This window comes from Aspergillus clavatus, genomic scaffold (genome assembly GCF_000002715.2).
Source record: "Aspergillus clavatus NRRL 1 1099423829797 genomic scaffold, whole genome shotgun sequence".
In the NCBI taxonomy this organism is placed as follows: Eukaryota; Fungi; Ascomycota; class Eurotiomycetes; order Eurotiales; family Aspergillaceae; genus Aspergillus; species Aspergillus clavatus.
This window is the reverse complement of record NW_001517102.1, coordinates 369406-386913: the sequence shown is the minus strand read 5'-3', so window position 1 is coordinate 386913 and position 17508 is coordinate 369406. Positions and strand designations below refer to the sequence as shown.

Below are 17508 nucleotides of genomic sequence, written 5' to 3'. Positions count from 1 at the left end.
TGTGCAGCCCCGCTATGCAAGTTGACCCAACCGCACTGCCACAGTGGGGGGTTCCACTCAGCCTTACAGATGTGGCTTGATATTGATGCTGTTCGGTCCTGGCAGCAAGCAAGGTGATGCCATCGAGTTATTGCCACAGGAAACAGCTGAGGATACACTCATCGATGCGAGGCATAACAGACAGATTAGACGATGGTATTCGAGCTATCGATACTCTTATCTTGAGGCATGATATGGGCCCGACATTTCCCCATCACTCACTGTCCCACTCCGCATATCCCTGACCCGCTATGACGAAGAATCGCATTAGCAACGCTTTTTATTTGAAGTAGTAAAACGCTTATTGTACGCAGGAAAGTTGAACAATCCCTCCCATTTCTCCTCTCGAGCCAGCTCAAGCACTTTCTGGAACATGCCCTTGGGGATGTAGATTTTATGCTGTGTGCCCTCGGCGTCGTAGAAAACCAACATGTTTGACTCGACCTGTTTCGTGATTCTGTTCGTGCCGTCATTTTTCGGAGGGGCGTTGAGCTCTACGTTGGGCCTCGCAGCGTTTGAAGTCTCAAGAGTCATGGTTGGGCTCTACGAAGGCTGATGTGGCTTCGACTGCAGCGCGATGTGACACCGCAGATTTCCCAGAGAAGGCGGATTGAAGGCGATTTCCAATCCGATCACAGGACTTGTCCTAGCATATAGGCATAAAGTTAAAGTTCAAGAAGGCTTTGAGATGACATTTTGGTATTATGCCTCAAGATTAGCGAAGCAGACTGCTCTGCCAGTTGGGAATATTGCTGATGCTGGAGTACTAGTGTAGTCTGTTTAGGATTATCTAATCTAACAATGCGCACCAACGGGAAGAATGTTTAGGTCATGTCGTCGTTACTAGATGCCAATAAGCTATACCTGTAGTCTAATCCACGAACAGAAATAAAAAGTGCCTCAGAAATTGTCCAGTCTGCTTCAGGCTACCTTGCCGACAGAGGCCGGCGGGACTCTGATTCGAGGCCTGCCTGGGACGTCTATCTTTGGAGTGATTGTTTGCACAGTCTATACCAGAATTGTCGTCCTGGTATCAGAGCAAAGCTTAGTGCATCACGATGAGCTTCTCTCAGAGGCTCGGGCATATAGATCGATGATCAATCTCGATCACAGTCCACAAACATTGAGGCTCATCATGAGAAGTGGATACCTTCCGTATTGAAACCGTGGAGAAGCTGAAGAAAGTTGTTCTCATCACACTTGTTGGCACGAGCATTGCTCAAGCCAGCTTGCTCCAAAACCCGCTGGATCTTCACCTGGATCAACTTGGTCACCATAGCACGGGGCACCTGCTGATCCCCGATCGCCACAAGGGATCCCTTGGTGGCAGTGACAGGGGTGTCATTCTCGTCACCCAGATCCATGAAGATATCATCCTCATCGTCACCAGCCTCTGGCGCGTCCTCTCCGTCACCCATGTCCATGTCATCGTCTCCGCCCTGCGCCACAGGCACGTCCTTGCCCTGCAGGAAATCGATGTCTGAATGTGTGACCTTCTCAGGATGCATCGAAACCCACGTGATCCAATTACGCTCAATCAGCGCACGAACCTTGGTTCCCATGAAACCGGCGCGTAGGGTCTTGTTCTTGCGCACGAAGCAGATGCGGAGCATGCCGTCCCATTCATCCCAGCTGATGTCCGGTCGATCAGCCTTGGGCTCGACCCGAACCACACTGGACTCAACCTGTGGCGGAGGCCGGAAGTTATTCTTGCCGACTTTCATGATATGCGAGATGCGGGAGAAGAACTGTGCGTTGACCGAAAGTCGTGAATACAACGAGTCACCGGGACGAGCGATCAATCGAAGCGCAAATTCACGCTGAACCATGAGAACGCATGTCTTCGGAGGATTGGGCATAGAAAGAAGCTTGAAGATAAGCGGGGACGAGATCTGTGAGAAGCGTGAGTACACAGCGCAATTGAATCTGGCAACTCTTTGCATACCTGGTAGGGAGTGTTACTGATGCAGATTTGGAAGGGAGGAAGCTTGGATAAATCGGTCTTCACAAAGTCACCCAGAACAATCTGTAGTTTCTTCTCCGCAGGTGTAGCCTGAACCGTCTTTGTGAGTTCTGCTGCCATGCGAGGGTCCAATTCGACTGCGACCACTTTCTTCGCCTTTTGCAAAATACGTGTTGTCAGGATACCCGGACCGGGACCGACTTCGAGCACGGTCTGACTCGGTTGAATATTGGCCTTGTCGACGATGGCATCGGCGATTGTGGGATTTTTCAAAATGTGTTGGCCGATGTCTGTGTTGAACTTGAAAATTGCAGATGCCGCTTTGGACAGCGGAGCGCCTCCTGGCTTCTGATATGGAGAATTGGAGCCCGAAGCATTCCGCTTCCCTCTTGCCGCCTTGCCCATTGTGATGTGATGGTGGGGTTGATCTGGAGGATACCGAAGCCTGTGATCGCGTTTTTCTAAAATTTTTTATCTCCGGACTTTATCAGATAAGAGCATGCTCGATACAGTTAGCCCACTGACAGTCACGTGGCTTCTCAACTTCATGGATAAATACTGAACACGTGACACTGCTTGGCGGGGAACCTTAGCGCCTGAGGCATGAACAGCACACCATATGGCACAACTGCTTCTGCTCCGCTTGATGTCTCTTGACAGAATTGCAAGGATACCTTGTGAGCTTCCAAGTCTGCGGCGTATCTAGACTTCTCTGAAGCCCTTGGCATTTGGTACACTCGCTATGACGTCCTTCTTCTCGGTCAGGCAGCCGCCATAGGATTTCTTATCATCCACCTATGCAAAAGATTCAAGCAAGCTCCTGCATTTACTGCTTCAACGCCCTTCTAATTAACTTTGCCTAGATGAGTCGCTTAGAGGGATAGCTGTACGGAGTATCTATAGCAGACTTTGGAACTTGAGGTCCGATGTCGGCCTACTACGAAAACGAACACTCAAAGCTCAGTTCAATAGGTGTTTGAGCTCATCAGTTCGCAATGATGCAGCAGCGTGCGGAGAAAAACGGCTGGACGGTGTTTGTGTCCATGCAGAACCAGTAGAGTCTTGCCTATCGTGAAGAAAAGCGGGAGATGAACCGTTTCTGCAACGAGTCGGGAGTTGGTCTGATTCCAGTGAGTGCTCCTATCGAGTGTCTTTGAGCGAAAAGTCCGGCTGAAGATGTACTTTCCAAATAGTTGTCTCCCCTGGATGGAGGGAAAATCGCTCGTCCCCTCTCACAAGGCCCGCAACACCGCTCGCTCCGAGACCAATGATCCCAATGCCATCACGGAAGCCGATGCAGCAATCATCGTTCGGGTAGAGGAGGTAGCGAAAAAGCAGGGCTGGACAATGGGTGAGGTGGCATTGGCGTGGGCGGAGAAGCGAGTCGCCAGTCCAATTGTTGGATTCAGTTCGGTCGAGCAAATGGATGAGACACTACAAGGCAAGGATTATGTCTTGACGGAGGAGGAAAGGTACCTGGAAGAGCCATATGTGCCTAAGCCGGTCGGTGGTCATGACTGAGAGTAGAATGTTATGCTTGAGAGCAATTGATGCCTATTTCCACACCTGCTAGATTGCATAATAGGCTCTTCTCTCCGCCACTAACCTCCACTTAGTTCTACAGATGCGGCTGATGTCCACTGATTTTTTTTTAAATCACCACCCCAACAATCTGTTGAAGAGTTCTTGTACGTAAAAGTAGCCTCGGACGACGCCCCAGTCAGCACTACTAAGCACCGTATCCTTCATTCGCTTCTTCGGACCTCATATCAGCCGCAGCCGTTGCGGCGTCTCACTCAACCTCTCAACGGGTGGGAACTCAACAACCGAACACGAGCTTGTGGGAGAGGTGACCTTTAACCTTATAAAATGGTGAGCTCAGTATCTCCTATGTGACAGAACACTTCCATTCCCCCATATCACTTCTCTAACAATGTCTGACCCCAAATCCTATACTGCAAGCTGCCACTGCGGCAGCATCAGACTCTCATTCGCCACGCCGACACCTATCGAAGAGACCGGGGTGGTATCGTGCAACTGTATGGCTTCCACAAGATACTGCCATCCAAGAACCCGGCCTAATATATTATAGGCTCGATCTGCCACATCAATGGCTACCTCCACACCCGCGTCAACGCAGCGGATATCACCTTCGAGAGCGACGGGGACGCGCTGAAGGTTCCGTGACTCAATCTTCATGTGCTGAGATGACACTAATGGGAGCAGGAGTACCGGTTTGGATCGCGCAATTACCCGCACTACTTTTGCGGGAATTGTGGAACGAGTGTATATGTTCAGTGCCAGATTCCGGGGACGCAGTCGGCCACATCGATCAATGTATGTCCGTGACTTGTGAATGGAGTTAAATACTAATCGGTATAGGTGCGCACGATTAAAGGGCTTGATACCAAAGGGTTGAAGGTCAAGGAGTACGATGGGAAGAGCCTATAATTGAATGAGGCTTGATAGAATAGGATGGGGATCTATAAACCTTGACCGTGGCCGCCTATCTGAAGTCTATAGATATACCTTATGTACTGGAAGTATACTATGGTCTTTCAATTCAAGTGTACATTGACCTGGTGGTGATTTAGGATTCCCTAGAAGATATTCATGAAGAAGCCATCCCAGCATTAGGATGGTACGCATGTGAAGCATGAAGGCTCAATTTGCTCACCAGTAACATTTGAAACTAAAACCTTCATTGCATAACTAGCTGACAGTAACATTCTATGTCTCCTTCAGAACTAACCCAAGACGGAGATCAAATCCAGTAATCCTTAATCAGACATCCGGCGTCGATCCCCCGTACGAATGAATATATCATTATTAGCATTTGCATTACTTAGTATTATGAGGATAGATAATCTTTTATGTAAAGTAGTATATCTAATTAGCTAGTGTTCTTCTATTCTCTCTTTTTTTTAGGAAATAAGACTTATATCTTACTCTTGGCCCTTTACTTGCTCTTTCCTAGTAATGATATAACTATAAGATATTAGTTATGCTATAGCTTAGCACTAAAAGTAATGCCCTTTCTAACCTCCCATGAAATATCTAACATTCAAGATATAGTTTACATGAGGTCAGACTAGCTATGAGACAATTGTCCGACTCTTCTTTCCTTTCTTCTTGCGGTAAGAAGAACTTACAGCTGGTGGAGTGATAGCGTCGAACTCTGCGGGTTCATCCACCAAGAGTTCCAGCCTTGATACCGGTCTGGCATCAGCCTCTTCATAGCCTGGACTCACAGGGGGTGGAGCAGAGATGGTTGATCGTTCACTACATGAATCATCAACATCACATTCGAGTTCGTCGCCATTGTCAACCGAGATGACAGAGTCCGGCGGGGTTCTGTGGAAAGAAGAAAATACTTTTGACATGCCTGATTTATCAGGATCTGAATGCCGATTAGTAGTCATTTATTTGGCCTTTTGAACTCGAACTCACTAATGCTTTGGCTACCGACGAATTGCCGGCAAGTCTCTAGACCTTTTGCAAGGACTTGTAGCTTCCTGTTTAGTTGATCCCGTAGTGCACGATTCTCCTTTGACTCTCCAGCAATTCGAGTGACCAGCTCAGAAGGCATTTCAAACACCTTGACCGGAGACAATATGGAAGAAAGAGACTGGACAAGGTTCAGCTCGATGACCTCGACCGCCACGTCGTCGATGAAGCGTTTGAGAGCGACCTATGAATCGTCAATGAAGGTGCTTGACTTGACACCTTAGGGAATAGATTGCATTACCTTGTAGTAGGCAAGCATGCAATCTAATGCTTCAGCTGACGCAAGTCGTGTCATGTCTGGTTCGGTAAGGCTCACGAGGGACTGAAGCAAGTCATCAAGACGGTATGAGCCATTAAGAACATATGAACCTGACAGGTCATCAACCCCAAAGAAATTTCTCATAGTGCTGCTCAATCTGGCCCGTTGTCTGCTCGCTCGAATGCTCTGCAGGGTTTCGGTAAAATAGTGATTGTAGGTGATTGGATGACCTTTGTGATGAGGTGCCAGTAGCTCTCTGGTTCTTTTCTCAAGGTTGCGCCTGAGCTCATCCAGTTCAGGGGAAATTAATTCGTCAAAAAGGACGACAGACGTGGCCTCATCGGAAATGTATCGTATAACATCAAGAAGGAATACTTGAGCTGCCTCCCATGTGTTCAACACATGATCGAGTGTGATATCCTTCCAAGGAGCGCATTGCTCTAAGAAAAGCTCGTTGACAATCATAGGATTGAAAGTCCCGGGCAGTTCTCGACCCCTTGTTTGCTTAATCAGTCCCTGGATGTGAAGCATGTATGTATCACGCGTAATCAGAAGCTGGCCCTTCTCGGCCTTTTTCTCGGCTTCCTTCTCAATAATTTCGCGACGATGACCTCGCCGCATAAGACACTCCGCGAACTCCTCATTGAGATTTTGTATCACGGCCCGCATTCGCTTCTGGCGCCCCGTGGTCGAGTGAACGGCACTGAAGAATGTTTCATTGTAGGTTCCGTCAACAGCAGCCTTCACAAGGCGTTGATACGACTGGCTGATATTCAACAAATAAGACTTCTGTTCATCCAACGTGACACGTGGCTGTCCTAGATTCTCGAGCTGTTGTCGGCAGTTGTCCTTTTTAATTTGAATTTCCTCAATCAAACTTGGAAGCTCAGCCGCGATCTGTCGGAGAAGAAGCTTGCTGAGCCGGATTCGGAGAGAATCGATACCCACCAAAGAAGGTGGCATCTCTCCCCATGCTCCGTTGGCGAAGAATTCCCGCTCTACCGAGTCGCGATCTGCTAAGCTGGATGTGCCCTGGTCGGAATCCATGTTCCTGAGTGCATGCCAACCAAGCCGGAATTTCACATCTTCGTTCTTGGCCAGGGATATAAACATTCTCTCGCTCTCGGACCCCATTACCAGCGTGTCTGGCTTGGTGATGACACCCAGTGTTCGCTGGCCGGAGTCGTCAGCATCTCTTGCCAGTCGCAAGACTATCTGATTGGCGTAGTCATTCTTCGCTGAAACGACCGCAAGAATGATGCTTCGCGGCTCCTTCATGTACATCTGAACCACACTCTGGACCAGTTGAACGTCTGCTGCTGATTGTTGTTTTGTCTCCGAATGAATCAGTCCGGGGAGGTCAACAATGGTTAGATGCGGTCGATCTGGGCCTGAGATCTCCACCCGAAGGATATCATTCGAGAATGCTTTACCGTGTGTTGATATGCCCATCGCTGCTTTGGCATTCTCCACCAATTGGGAGAGTCCGTCAAACCCATCCAGTTCCTCGCAAAAGGTGCTCAGGGATTTCTGTTCTGCTTCGCTGCGGGAATGATGGGGTACAATCGATACCCGTACTCCAACGGTGGGATCTTTGCGAAGGACCAGCTCCGTTGGAAACCGTGTGCAAAGGTTGCTTCGCACTGGAAACGACACGCCAGAAATCGCTTCAAGCACGGAGCTTTTCCCCGAAGACTGGTCGCCACATACGATGATTTGTGGAAGGGAGACAAAATGACTGATTCCCTGGGATCGGAGAGTATCGATCGAGTTCAGAAGATCAAGCTGCTCTTGAGTGCACAACCCGTCAAGAGCAGCTGAATAGTACTTCATAACCATTTTCACTGGAAATACAAAGGGATGACGGACCCAGTTAGAACGAGTGATAAGTCAACGGGACTGAGACAGTCCTTGATTGCTAAAAGACTGGAAAGTGGTGGGTTTTGAGTCGAATCATCGGGTCATCCAGAGGATCTATATATCTTCGTACTTTGCAACAGAAGCAATGTGCTTTCGCGCAAGTCATCCCAGATCAGGATATTATTGGTGTGATAAAGGGGGAAGAGAATGTGCCCGAGAATGGATAGATTGGGGTAGCAAAATCCTATCATGATCTATGAGGAATGCAAGTGAAACCTATACCGTCCCTTTTGAGTAGCCCAGCGCAACCACTATGCTCTGTGGTGTTCTTGCACGCATTTATGCTGTAGAGCCCATTCTTTTCTACCGCCTTTTGCCTCATTATTTGATGATATTTGAATAACAATCGTCGCTGATTACGAAGAGGAACATGCCAATCAAGCAAGAGGCTGACATGGAACTAGGGGAATGTAATTCTCTATAGAGATCATGGTCCGCAATTAACGCCCTTGCATGACAGTTCATGCACGAACCAAATGAGGCATTAACATGGTCTCAGCTCCGTAATCTTCGCATTTGGTCAATCTCAGCTCTATCCAGCGATAGACATGAGAGTTTGCCATTTAGGAGGAAGCTTCCGGTAGCTGATTTCTTTCGTGGGGTTGCGAACATACGTATCGGTCCACATCTGAAGTCTATTCTTTCTTTGACATTCTAGCAAAAATGTCTCTTTCGGACAAGATTGAGCAAATTAGCGGATATCGCTTTCGAGATGAGCGTTTACTACATGAGGCTATGACAGCAGCAGGAGCTGATGAAAACAATCATGACGGGAATCGTCCTCTCGCCCAAGTGGGCAAAAGTTTTGTCGAACTATGCTCAGTCAAGTTTGGTTACCTTAACCGTACAGAACGTGGTAGGTTCACACATTGGCGCATGGGTGATCTATAACTGATGATCAGAAAGACAAGAATACAGCCTTGAAGATACAAAACATCAATAATGATCGCTGTGCACTCATTGCAAAGGAGATTGGAATTGACCAGCATTTGACCTATTGTCCTCGCCACCAAGGCTACTCCAAGAAGGTTTTGAATATAGCTGTCAACGCCCTGATTGGAGCAATTAACATTGATTCAGACAGTGAGGAGGTCACAATCACCGCTCTGCACCGCATTGGGTGGTTCAGCTTTCCCTTAAACAAAGAACTAGGTCTGAAGACTGGGAGAAGTGGCAGCAAGTCCTCGAAGAATCTAGCTGAGCCGAGGACGACGAAACCTCTAGAGAATCAGACTTGCTCAGCGCGTCTAGACTCAATGGAACGAGTCAATGAAGGAATTAGCGTATCTTTGAGGCTTCTCCTAGAATCAGAAACTCAACGATGTGTGGCCCACCAGATGAAGCCCCCTCAAGAGACTTATTTTGGTGAAGCAGCACGGGCTGAGCTATTAGCAGTTCAAACCGAATTTCCAAAAGCTTCCTTGGATCTGCTTACTTTGTTCTTCACCTTGGCGGGACCTCAATCGATTGTTGGCTTCCAGGAGAATATACTGGGTGCACTCGCAGCATCCAACCCACTGGCTGAACTATACTATACCGAAGCACCTCCTCAACAGAGATTCGCTATTATCCGGACGCTTGAGCAAATTGAATGCCACTACGATATCCTGAAGAACTACCACACTTGGCAGCTCTACCAGTCTTGTACTGGGCAGCACGAGAGCGGCAGGCTTCACATCATCTCCTATGAGTCTCACCCAACCCGGCAATCTGGCAACCCAATAAATTTGAGAGAATCTAGAACAACTGAGAGGATGGTAGCTCTGATCTGTCCTGAAGCAGAGCCAAACTCAACAATCTTTGAGTCAAACTACAACAAGTTCAAATCATTGCGTCGAAAGGGAAAGAGGTTACAATCACTTATTGACATCTTTGGCCTGGGGATTCTTGGATTGATGTATTCTTCCCCGGGCCATCAAAGCGGCTGTATCCTGACCTTGTCACACTTTCTGTACGTCCGAGGCTCTGATATCCTTCCATATTTTTGCTAATCAACACTCCAGAAACCTCAAGATTTCGGATGGGCTCTTTTCCCGATTCATATCGATTCTTGATACTTACCAAGGAACGCTGATCCGAGAGGTATCTTCAGCCATGACCCCACTGGTGAAGGACACAATTGGTGGCAGACTTGAACGATTAAAAAGGACCTGGATAAAGTCTTTTAAGGCAGAGAATATATTACTCTATCCAAAGGGATCACAGGGTCTGCTGCAACTTTTAGATATGGAAGTATATGAGAATTGAATCATTTATGTTTGTTCCTTTCATAGGGCCCAGGGGTGATATTCCCCTGACATAGAAGTAATAATATGACTTTGTTAAAGCCTTTTAAGTTTTTTCCAGTAGTAGATTTTACTAGTAGACTTATTTATAAACCCACCTTTCCAATAGTGCTGAGTAGGGCCGACCTATACAACACTTTCTGACTCAGGGATACCTCTGCAAAAAGGCCTCCTGGGCAATATATATATATACATATTTCTGGACTCTATTTGCTAATTCTACCTAAGCCTTCTATTTTTAGCTAATGATCTTTATAATAGTCTCAATAGAATACTAGAAAATAAAATCTTCTACCCTATGTCCCTATCTTACTCCTTAAGTACCTATACTAGTATTGCCTTTATATAGTGTAATGATAAAGATAAAGTATCATCAACTACAGAACACTTCAGAGATACTGGTTATTCATTAATATTCACTAGAGTGGCACAGCCTATTACCTAACTACTCTACCTTAACCATAACCTAATGTTGTAGCTAGGTAATTAGGGTAATACAAATACTGATAGATATAGGCATGTAGCTCAGATATAGAGGTATATCCTCCTCTTATTCTCTTACCCTAGCTCCTCTCTAGTAGATATAAATAAGGGGATAAATATGCTAGTTAGTATATATTATATTATATATATTTAGGTATAATAAGTAAGTATATTATTAATATAATAAATACTACTTTATAATATATCCTTCTAGCTTAGATATTAACTAAGCTATAGGCTTCTATCTATCTTAGTTAACTAATATATTAAATGTATCTAAATCTTTTAGATTTAGTATCTTAATAAATCTCTTTAGTCTCTCTTTATATAATATCTTAATAAGGTTATTAATACTTATATTATATATATTAATCTACCTAATATTAACTTTATTAGCTTATATCTTCTCTCTTAGCTAGTATTAATAAATATTAATATAACAAAGCTTTATAATAATTTTTGGATTATTATCTTTTATAAGTTAGACTGTCTACTACTTATTATACTAGATAAAGATAGATATTTATTTAAGTTATATTAATCTTTTGGTATTACTGTGGGTAAGGTAGTATTACTAGGGGTGAAGAGAGATAGGCTGGGCTAATGCCTCTTTACTTACCTAGGGTAAGATCTTATATTTATATCTAGCTACTAACTATCTATCTAAAAGATAAGTTATAGATATTATAGAGATTTCTTAGATTAACCTTAGTAATCTAGGGTTAACCTTAATAATTATTAATCTACTTATAATATTTATTTACTAATATTATATTCTTCCCTACTTAAGATAAAGCCTATCCTTAGTAGGTTATCTAGCTCCTTACTAAAAGGTCCTTATAGTCTAAGAGAGTAATATTATATATAGTAAGCAGGATTAGATTCATACTTAGTAAGTAATATTAGATTATATTTAGTAAGTAGCATCAGATTATACTGAGTAAGTAGTATTAGATTATACTTAGTAAGTAGTATTAGATCATGCTTAGTAAGTAGTATTAGATTATGCTTAGTAAATAGAGGGGGGTCATATATAGTAAGGAGGGTTATTAGTATAGTTATTATAGTAGAGGTAAGGTAAGATTATGTATTATTTATTTTAATTTTAGGTAACTCTACTTTACCTTATTTATTCTTTTTTTATCTTTTATATTTCTTCTTCTCTTCTTTTTTCTTCTCCTATAAGTATCTTTCTTTTTATTATATTAATTATTATCTTCTTTTAGTAAATCTCTTTCTTTATATATTAGTCTTTTATATTCTTCTTATACTTAGTAAATATAGGTACCCTATAAAAGAAGGATAAAGATTATCTTATTTATTAGAAAAGTATAATTACTTTTAGTAAGTTTAGTAAGTACTCTTTCTAGCTTTAGTAATTATCTCTTATTAATAATAGAAGATTATCTTAGTAGGCCTAATAAAAGTATATTAAAGGTAATAAATATTATTTACTTAATTATTTAGAAGTTTAATAAGAATAAGAAGCTAGATATAAAGGAATATACTTACTTAGATTATATATTAGCTATTATTCTCTAGTAGTAAGATATATCTTATAACTATATATTAGCTTATAGTAATTATTTTTTAGATAAGGGTCCCTTTAGGAGATATATCTCTACTCTTAGTTATAATAAATTTATATTCTTTTAGGGGTCCTATACTAACTATACTTAGAGTAACTAAGAATTAGTATATTTATTTTATATATAGGGTCTTTATATATAAGATTCTAATACTCTTAATAAATATATATTCTTCTTAGTAAATATTTCTTATCTATAATTACTAATCTTTTTTACTTCTATAGATCTATTATTTAAGCTAGTAGTCTTAGTTTCCTTATTAGTTATAATAATAAGTTATATAATTAGCCTATAGAGTTAGTAATAATAATTAGTAATTATATTAAGAAGTTAGATAATAGTGCTAGTAAAGGTTCTCTAAATAATAATAAATATATATAATCTAGTATAAAAAGTAATATTAATTCTCTTATAATAAAGATAGGTCCTTTTAGTATTTCTTATAATAAAGGCTCTTCTCCTATAATAAAGATAAATTCTTCTAGTATTTCTTATAGTAAAGGCTCTTCTCCTATAATAAATAAGACTCTAGCTAAGAAGTATTATCTTTCTTTAAAATATTTTATAGTAGTAGTAATTAGTCTAGTTAAGAGATATTATTCTACTATAATAACTCTATCTTATTTTTAGATTAGTTCTTCTTTAGTAACTCCCTCTCTTACTTAGGATAGTTTAGTTAGATTAACTCTCTCTCTCTCTTAGATTAGTTCTACTATAGTAACTCCTTCTTATATTTTAATAAATATCTTATTAGTAGCCTTAATAGGAAGCCCTATTAGATATTATTCTTCTTTATTATTACTTAGTTATAAAAATCCTTTTAATAGAGTTTATATTCCCTAGCTAGTAAGTTATATTAACTAAGATAATTATTATAATCTTTCTATAGTTCTTTAGGATCTTTAGATATTTACTTATTATATTAAGACTTATCTAGAGGAATTAGCACCTCCTCCTAGTAATAATAATAATTTATTCTAATTAGCTAAGGTGTTATCTTATAGGGTCCTTAATATAAAGTTTAATTTAGACTTTTAATTAATAATTATTTATTACTTTACTTAATTAGTATAATTCTTAATATCTTATTATAATTAGTTTTTCTTTATAATTAGTAAAATCTACTAATCTATAATTTCTTTTTTTCTTCTTAGAAAAGTAATTCTAGTATAGTACTATTTTTTAATTTACCTATATAAATATATTATTTTTATACTACTCTATTTACTCCTAATAAGAGGATATTATAACTATAAATAATCTTTTAAAATCTATCTCTTTAGTATTTTCTTAAGATATTAATTCTAAATTATTACTTTAAATTCTCTCCTAGTCCTTATTATCTAAAATAATTAAGTCTTTATTATTCTATAGCTTTAATAACTCTATTTATTATTATATAAGGTAGCTATTTCTTACTAATTTTTATTTATTAATATATTAAGTTTTTTATTTACTTATTTTATATTATATCCCTAATCCCTCTCTTACTTATTATAAACTTTCTCCTAAATATTTTTATTTATTATATCCTTCTGTTATATACTATAATAGTTCTTTATATAATAATATTAAGGGGTTAGTCTTATTAAGTATCTTTTATATTTTAGTTAGATTAGAGATTAATAGGCCTATTTTTTATAGCCTAGTATTAAGACTTATTAATATTTATAGATATTATAGATTATCTCTTATCTCTACTTCTACTAATCTTTATTTATTAATAAGATTCTTTAGGTTATATCCACCTAATTCCTATAATATATATATTCTAAGGGGGTAGGCCTTAATTATCTTATATAGTTTAAATTACTTACTCTTAAACTTCTAGAGGCTCTTATTTTATATAAGGATTTATTAGTCCTTCTTAAGATAACTTTTTTTTATTTATAAATCTTAGATTATCCCTCTCTTAATTATATATTCTAATAGCTTCTTATTTACTAATACTTATATATATATTACTCTTATAAGTCTAGTATAATTATTTTTCTTTATAAGTTCTTTTATATCTCTTAATAATCTTAGTTTAATCTTATATAGTAGGTAGAAGAGGCTTTTACTAGTATTTATATAGGTATATATTTATATTATAAATACTACTAAATAAAGATATTTATCCTATAGCTATATTAGTTTCCCTATTAAATATTTTATAAGTATTTATCCTAGAAGTCTATTAAGATTTTTATTCTTTCTATTTATATAGGGGTGGTTTAGTATTATTATATAGTATTTTATTTTTAAGATTTTTATAAAGATCTCTACTATATATAATAGAAGGTTTATACTATTATTAGATACTATCTTATTAAAGGTGCTATACTAAGTGAATATCTCTTTATATAGGAATTTTACTATTATTTTATCTATAGTATATAGAATAGCTTTTATAATAACCTATCCTATTATATAGTTAATAGTAGTAATAATCTATTTATTACTATTTAGTATTACTAGTAGGTATCTAATAAGGTTAATACCCTAGTATTTAAAAGGTTAGATATCTTTCTTTACTATATAGTATTATTATTCCTATTTAAGATATTTCTTTAATCCTTATAATATTTAATAATTTAGGTATTCCTTAATTATAGCTTAGATATTATATTATAGAGAAGGCTACTAGGCTTAAGTTCTAATAGCTCTTAGTAATACTAGGTAGCCTATATAGCTATATTCTCTATATATTTCTTATAGGAAGTCTCTTTAGAATAGAATCTCTAGGTACAGGGCATCTTTAATATCTATAATATAGATTAATTTCTAGTAATATATAAATTATTCTTCTAGGTATTATCTATTTATAATTTAATTTAGTAAGAGGTATAGTACCTCTTTTTTTAGTTTAAAAGATAGGGCTATTATTAATATAAGCTCCTACTTCCTTTTATCCTATAGTAAGATCTATAGCTCTAGGTATTCTACTATAATATTATATTATTTATACTCTATAAGATTATTTAAATTTTTAAAATATCTTATCTTTACTACCTCCTATACTTCTAGTATATTAAGTAAAGTTCTTTTAGTAATATTACCTAGCCCTTCTTTTATAAAGTTAGAGTATTAGCTAATTATATCTAGTACTATTACTTTACTATCTTTTTAATAATAGATTTCTAAGTTATAACTTTAGAATTCTTTTATCTACTAAGCAAGCTACTTTAAATACTTAGTTATATTTATAAGATATTAAAGGCTCTTATAATTAATTACTATTATTATTATCTTTCTATTATTAATATAGTAGTCCTATCTCTAAAGGACTTCTTTTATTATAAGTAGCTTCTTTTCTTATATTAGATAGTTTCTTTCTATGCTACTAAGCTTCCTTCTATTAAATATAATTAGGTAAAGTTTATAATTCTTATCTTTCTATATTAGAATTATTTCTACTACCTATTCTAAGATATTAGTCTTAATTTAATAAGATTAATTAGGGTCTATAATTATTAGCACTAGTATAGTAATTATTAGTTTTTTTAAGTTAGTAAAGATATCTTAGTATCTTAGTATCTAGGTAATTAGGTAGAATTTCTTCTTCTAAAGATCTTTATCTAATTTTTTTAGTAGGTTATAAAGAGTAGCTATAACCTATATAAATCCTAGTATAAACTAGTAATAATAGGTTATAAGTCTAAGGAATTATTATACTTTATAGATATTTTTTAGTTTTAGCTATTAGGTAATAACTTCTACCTTAGCTAGTATTAGCTTTATAGTTTCTTCTCTAATAATATATCTATAGAATTTAATTTCTTATTAACTAAATTTATACTTTAAGGCTTTTATAAATAGCTAGTTCCTCTATAGTTAAGTAAGGACTTCTTATATATATTATTTATATTCTTCTTTACTTACTAAGAATATTAAGATATTATTAAGATATACTACTATATATAGGAGATCTTATAGTTAACTATTTATATATATCTAGAATATTACAGGTGTATTATAGAGTCTAAATAATATTATAAGAAACTTATATTTCCTAAAAGAGGTATTAAATACTATCTTAGTAATTGAATTATTTATTATTTATAATTATTAATACTCTAAGAGAAGATTAATTTTTAATAGGATCTTTACCTAACTAACTTAGTTAATTAACTTCTAAATTCTTAGGAGTAAATAAATATTCTTAATAGTGACTTTATTAAGTACTTAATAATCTATATATATTTATTATTTTTCTTCTAGCTTTAAGACTAATACTACTAGTAAATCCTACTAGCTTACTAAGATCTAGATTACTCTCTTTTATAGTAGTTCTTCTACTTAGTAATAGGTTTCCTTAAACTTCTCTAGTAATTAGAAGTAAATATTTATATTAATTAGTTTAATATTACTAGTATTAATAATATAATCTACTCCTTAGGTAGGTAGTATTCCTAGATTAAGTTCTTCTTAGAATATATTCTTAAAGTCTTTTATCTATTTACTATAATTTATAGTTATTAATTCTTTTTTACTAGTTTAGAGAAGGTATAATTATATTATTAACTTCTCTTTTTATAAGATCTACTTTAGTTATTTTATAGTTACCCACTATACTAAGTTATCTTTATAATATTTAATCTTATATTAGGGGTTAATAAAATAGATAAAGTATATTCTTCTCTTATTTTAAAGAATTATTTAGCCTAATCACTAGTTAATCTATAAGTTAGTAACTTTTAGCTAGTTATAACCTAAGATTACCTTATATTTATTAATATCTAAGATTTATAACTTAGTAAGACTAGTCTATTACCTAATTTATATTAGTATCCTTATTTATTAGTAGGTATTTATTATAGCTCTATTTAGTAGTTATATAATTAAGGATATTTCTCTTTTACTATAGGGAGGCTTTATTATACTAAGATAACTAGTAGTTATTTATAATATAAATAAGTAACTAGCTCTATAATTAATAAGAGCCTTAATCTAAATTACTTATCTCTTACTTTATACTTTTATTATATAATATATAGAGTTAATACCTATTATATTTAGATATACTTTAGTGATTCCTTATAATAATTAAAGATTCCTCCTCTTAGGTAGTTCTTCCTTCCTATCTTTAAAGAGATTATACTATATATTCTAGTAGTTAGAGGCTTTCTTTATTTAATTAATAAGTATCTTTAGATTTATTAATCTTTCTTATTTTTTATTATTTTTAAGAGATATAGTTAAAGATATCTAGTTTTATTATATATAAAATATACTTTATTCTAATAATACTATAATTTCTACTTTAGTAAATCCTTATTAGGTTATAGGAAGTTTCTCCTTAGCTAGAGAGAGCTAGTAATTATACTTAGATTTATTAGATCTTTATTATATTAATTAAATTATAGTTTTAATTATAGGTTACCTCTAAGTTATTAAGTAGTAGCTAAGTTATTCTTATAGAGAGAGAAGTATTTAACTATTTTATTATATATTTATAGTTATATTTAGTCCTCTATCTAT

At 36.7% G+C, this 17508-nt stretch overlaps 6 protein-coding genes across 6 annotated transcripts, besides 5 other annotated features; 3 read left to right on the top strand and 3 right to left on the bottom strand.

Annotated features, from left to right (window-relative positions):
• Positions 1-306: 306 nt before the first annotated feature.
• ACLA_006560 (uncharacterized protein) lies at positions 307-573 on the bottom strand (the record flags this gene model as incomplete). The annotated part of the gene is made up of 1 exon (XM_001273324.1): positions 307-573. The coding sequence occupies one exon, from the start codon at positions 571-573 to the stop codon at positions 307-309; it is 267 nt and encodes an 88-aa protein (XP_001273325.1).
• Positions 574-1172: 599 nt separating this feature from the next.
• Positions 1173-2407, bottom strand: ACLA_006550 (dimethyladenosine transferase; the record flags this gene model as incomplete). The annotated part of the gene is made up of 2 exons (XM_001273323.1): positions 1173-1931; positions 1985-2407. 2 exons carry the CDS (start codon positions 2405-2407, stop codon positions 1173-1175), a joined length of 1182 nt encoding a protein of 393 aa, XP_001273324.1.
• Positions 2408-2997: 590 nt separating this feature from the next.
• Positions 2998-3523, top strand: ACLA_006540 (uncharacterized protein; the record flags this gene model as incomplete). Its single annotated transcript, XM_001273322.1, has 2 exons — positions 2998-3035; positions 3196-3523. 2 exons carry the CDS (start codon positions 2998-3000, stop codon positions 3521-3523), a joined length of 366 nt encoding a protein of 121 aa, XP_001273323.1.
• Positions 3524-3935: 412 nt separating this feature from the next.
• Positions 3936-4453, top strand: ACLA_006530 (GFA family protein; the record flags this gene model as incomplete). Its single annotated transcript, XM_001273321.1, has 4 exons — positions 3936-4041; positions 4095-4180; positions 4229-4339; positions 4385-4453. 4 exons carry the CDS (start codon positions 3936-3938, stop codon positions 4451-4453), a joined length of 372 nt encoding a protein of 123 aa, XP_001273322.1.
• A 522-nt stretch (positions 4454-4975) lies between these two features.
• On the bottom strand, positions 4976-7607 carry ACLA_006520 (Dynamin family protein; the record flags this gene model as incomplete). The annotated part of the gene is made up of 4 exons (XM_001273320.1): positions 4976-4990; positions 5155-5402; positions 5453-5693; positions 5751-7607. 4 exons carry the CDS (start codon positions 7605-7607, stop codon positions 4976-4978), a joined length of 2361 nt encoding a protein of 786 aa, XP_001273321.1.
• Positions 7608-8351: 744 nt separating this feature from the next.
• Positions 8352-9679, top strand: ACLA_006510 (RNase3 domain protein; the record flags this gene model as incomplete). Its single annotated transcript, XM_001273319.1, has 2 exons — positions 8352-8544; positions 8607-9679. 2 exons carry the CDS (start codon positions 8352-8354, stop codon positions 9677-9679), a joined length of 1266 nt encoding a protein of 421 aa, XP_001273320.1.
• A 1643-nt stretch (positions 9680-11322) lies between these two features.
• Positions 11323-11472: a microsatellite.
• Positions 11473-12450: 978 nt separating this feature from the next.
• Positions 12451-12566: a microsatellite.
• Positions 12567-12641: 75 nt separating this feature from the next.
• Positions 12642-12769: a microsatellite.
• A 700-nt stretch (positions 12770-13469) lies between these two features.
• Positions 13470-13508: a microsatellite.
• Positions 13509-15117: 1609 nt separating this feature from the next.
• Positions 15118-16518: a mobile genetic element.
• Positions 16519-17508: the final 990 nt, after the last annotated feature.